The 2833-nt window shown below is 37.5% G+C and overlaps 1 protein-coding gene across 1 annotated transcript; it reads right to left on the bottom strand.

The window, feature by feature from the left end:
* Positions 1 to 287: 287 nt before the first annotated feature.
* cenpx (centromere protein X) lies at positions 288 to 2148 on the bottom strand. Its single transcript, XM_079457179.1, has 6 exons — positions 2105 to 2148; positions 1961 to 2012; positions 1818 to 1871; positions 1531 to 1619; positions 748 to 804; positions 288 to 314 (listed from the first exon to the last, which is right to left on the bottom strand). The coding sequence occupies exons 1-6, from the start codon at positions 2138 to 2140 to the stop codon at positions 300 to 302; spliced, it is 303 nt and encodes a 100-aa protein (XP_079313305.1). The 5' UTR covers positions 2141 to 2148; the 3' UTR covers positions 288 to 299.
* Positions 2149 to 2833: the final 685 nt, after the last annotated feature.

Here is a 2833-nt window from a genome sequence, read left to right on the forward strand (position 1 = left end):
TGAGCAGAGCACAGGTGGCTGACAGAGACATTACATTGATGCATTTTACAGACGCTGTTATCCAAAGCAACTTACAGTGCATTTAAGCTTGAACATTATTTGATCAGTATCTCTGTTATCTTTTGTGCCCCCCATCAAGCCAAGTTATCAAAAACTGATAACAACTACACAACATGAACAAACGAATACAAGCGCTTTATTCAATCAGTCATAGATGAAATACATTGGCAACACGACACGATTGGAGCGTCAGGAGGCATCCGGGTTCATTACAATGAAACGTCGCCATCTTTCCTCTGCTAAAAATCCAGAAGCTGTGAGAGAAACGTCATGTGTAAGGAAAGTTCACCCAAAAATGAAACTTAGAAATCAAATAAACCATATCCTGGCTCTTCTTAGCTTTGTAATGTCATTGAAATGGACAAGTGTTTCTGAATGTAAAAAAGCACATTTGTTTATAGGACAGTACTTTGTTTGTTTACTTGGCTTTACAATAACAAAAAGGCATCAATAACTTAATCTCCAATTATAAATTAATATCAAATCGTTTTTATTGGCACTAGTACGGAAGCCGTAAAGTGCCAAACAAAACATCAAATCGCAAAACAAACAACAAATCTAAAAGCCATAAAACGAATCCTGAATCACAATAACAAATCTGAAAAAACATTAACAAACCATAAAGCACAACAACAATTTCGGAAACAAAATAACAAGTCAGATAACACAATGACAAATCGGTCAAACCGGAAAAGGAAGGTCTTTTGTGTGACCGGGGTAGTTACTGCTGATTGGACGGAACCCCTGTCAATCAAGATAAACAGTCAGGTGTATGTTTTCATAGAAAGAAATGTAGTTTGTTCTGCACTACTTTCAAGAAGGACATTAATATGGCGTGATTCTAGATATGCTTCTAACATATATCATGATATAAAGATCAGCTTGCGCTCTCTTTAAAGACACCTGAAGATGCAGGTTTATTCAGACGAAAAAACAATTCCCTATTAAGCGATGTCATGAATGCTATCAGAGCAGATGCAAAACACAAAATTTGAACCCACATTAAGGCCAGTATAGTCTTTATTTGTGTACACTGCCGCCAGCTACTTATTATTCTGTACCGCTAGCTACAGAACTGTACTTCCTGTTTATCTTGATTGACAGGGGTTCCGTCCAATCAGCCGTAACTACTCCGGTCACACAAAAGACCTTACCTTTCCGGTTTGACCATCTGTCGTTATTATATGGTTTGTTAATGTGTTTTCTGACTTATTTTGTTTCCGAAATTGTTGTTGTGATTTATTTGTTTGTTAATGTGTTTTCAGATTTGTTGTTTGTTTTGCGATTTGTTGTTTTGTTTGGCACTTTACGGCTTCCGTACACTAGGCATATAAGAGCATCTATAAATATTAAAAGCAAACATACATACTGACCCTCCGTGGTTGCAGCAGGTAAACAAAGACTACAACATGTATGTGTGTACATATGAATATATATAAGCAAGATGTAATCTGCTTAATATAAACTCACCAGCTGTGGGAGGATCTTCTCAAAGTGTTCAACATTAACAGTGTCACAGTCTTCATTAATGGCCTGTTTCACTGATCTGCGTGTTGCTTCTAAAGCACAACAACAACAACAACACAGATGCATATGAACAGCACTGAAAGAATCTGCATGTCTGGCCTTCTGTATTGTTGTGCTGTTTCTCTTATGAAAATGTATTTTAAACGTCTTTGTTTTTCTGTGGTAAAGTGCAGTAAGCATGTTTTTGAGTCTATAGATTACTATTGGCAGGATGTAGACTGTGGTCTTACCCTCGACAAACACTTTGAGCATCTCGCCCACCAATACAACAGCATCACCACTGACTGTGAAAGAAAAGACAATTCTGAATACAGACACAATAAACTTTGTCCGTAAACCATGTTTACATTATTAAACATTATCAAACTCTCACCTTTTGTTTTCTCCTCCTGGAAAGACAAAGTCAAAAGCTTACTGATGGTTTCCTGCAAATGAAGTGAAAAGAAGCATCTGATCAGAAGAGCTGCGCGTGGTGTAAAGAAATAAACGTCATGACGACATCAAAGGGTAGAAAAACCTTTTTAAACACGATCTCATTTCCCGCGCTCTCCATGCTATCACGCTCTCGTCTTTCGATGTCGTCATGACGTGACGTGACGTCACCGTGACTTCTTCGTTCGCTGAAACCTGACGTGCGTGTGACGCTGGTGCCCTCTGGCGGCAACGCTCGCTTGGGAGGGTTATAAATCAAACTGCAAATATTGTAGGCTACGTCAGAAACAATGTCTGTTTAAAGAACTGTGACTGTGTGTTGACGTCCGTTCACATGTTGGCATGAATGAATTAGATGAAGGTGGAGTAACTGTCTTTGTTCTACATTCTACAGCCACTGAATGACACACGCACATATGTATTAGTATTCAAGTCCACCTCAGTCTGTTATCAAAGCCATTAGAAATACATCTTGCAACTCAATTAAACCATTTTTCGAGGACATTTATTAAACATTGTAAGCCTACATTGAAAAAAAGTCTCTACAAATAAAAAAATCCAAGCCTATTTAAGTAATAAATATATCTCAAATATATATATTTAAATAAAGCTGATTACTAGACAACATTAAACTCAATTGTTTTCCATTGTTTCAGACATTTCTCAAAATATCATGTTTTGTGTTCCACTGATAAAAAAGTCATATACATGTATAGCCTACAAACACATCGTGTTTTGTATATATAACAGAGGCCAGCTAGTGAAGAGCTGTGCAGTGTGTATCTCCCTCGAGTCTTTAGCATCCCTGTTAGAG

The sequence above is a fragment of the Barbatula barbatula genome, assembly GCF_947034865.1.
Source record: "Barbatula barbatula genome assembly, chromosome: 5".
Taxonomy (NCBI): domain Eukaryota; kingdom Metazoa; phylum Chordata; class Actinopteri; order Cypriniformes; family Nemacheilidae; genus Barbatula; species Barbatula barbatula.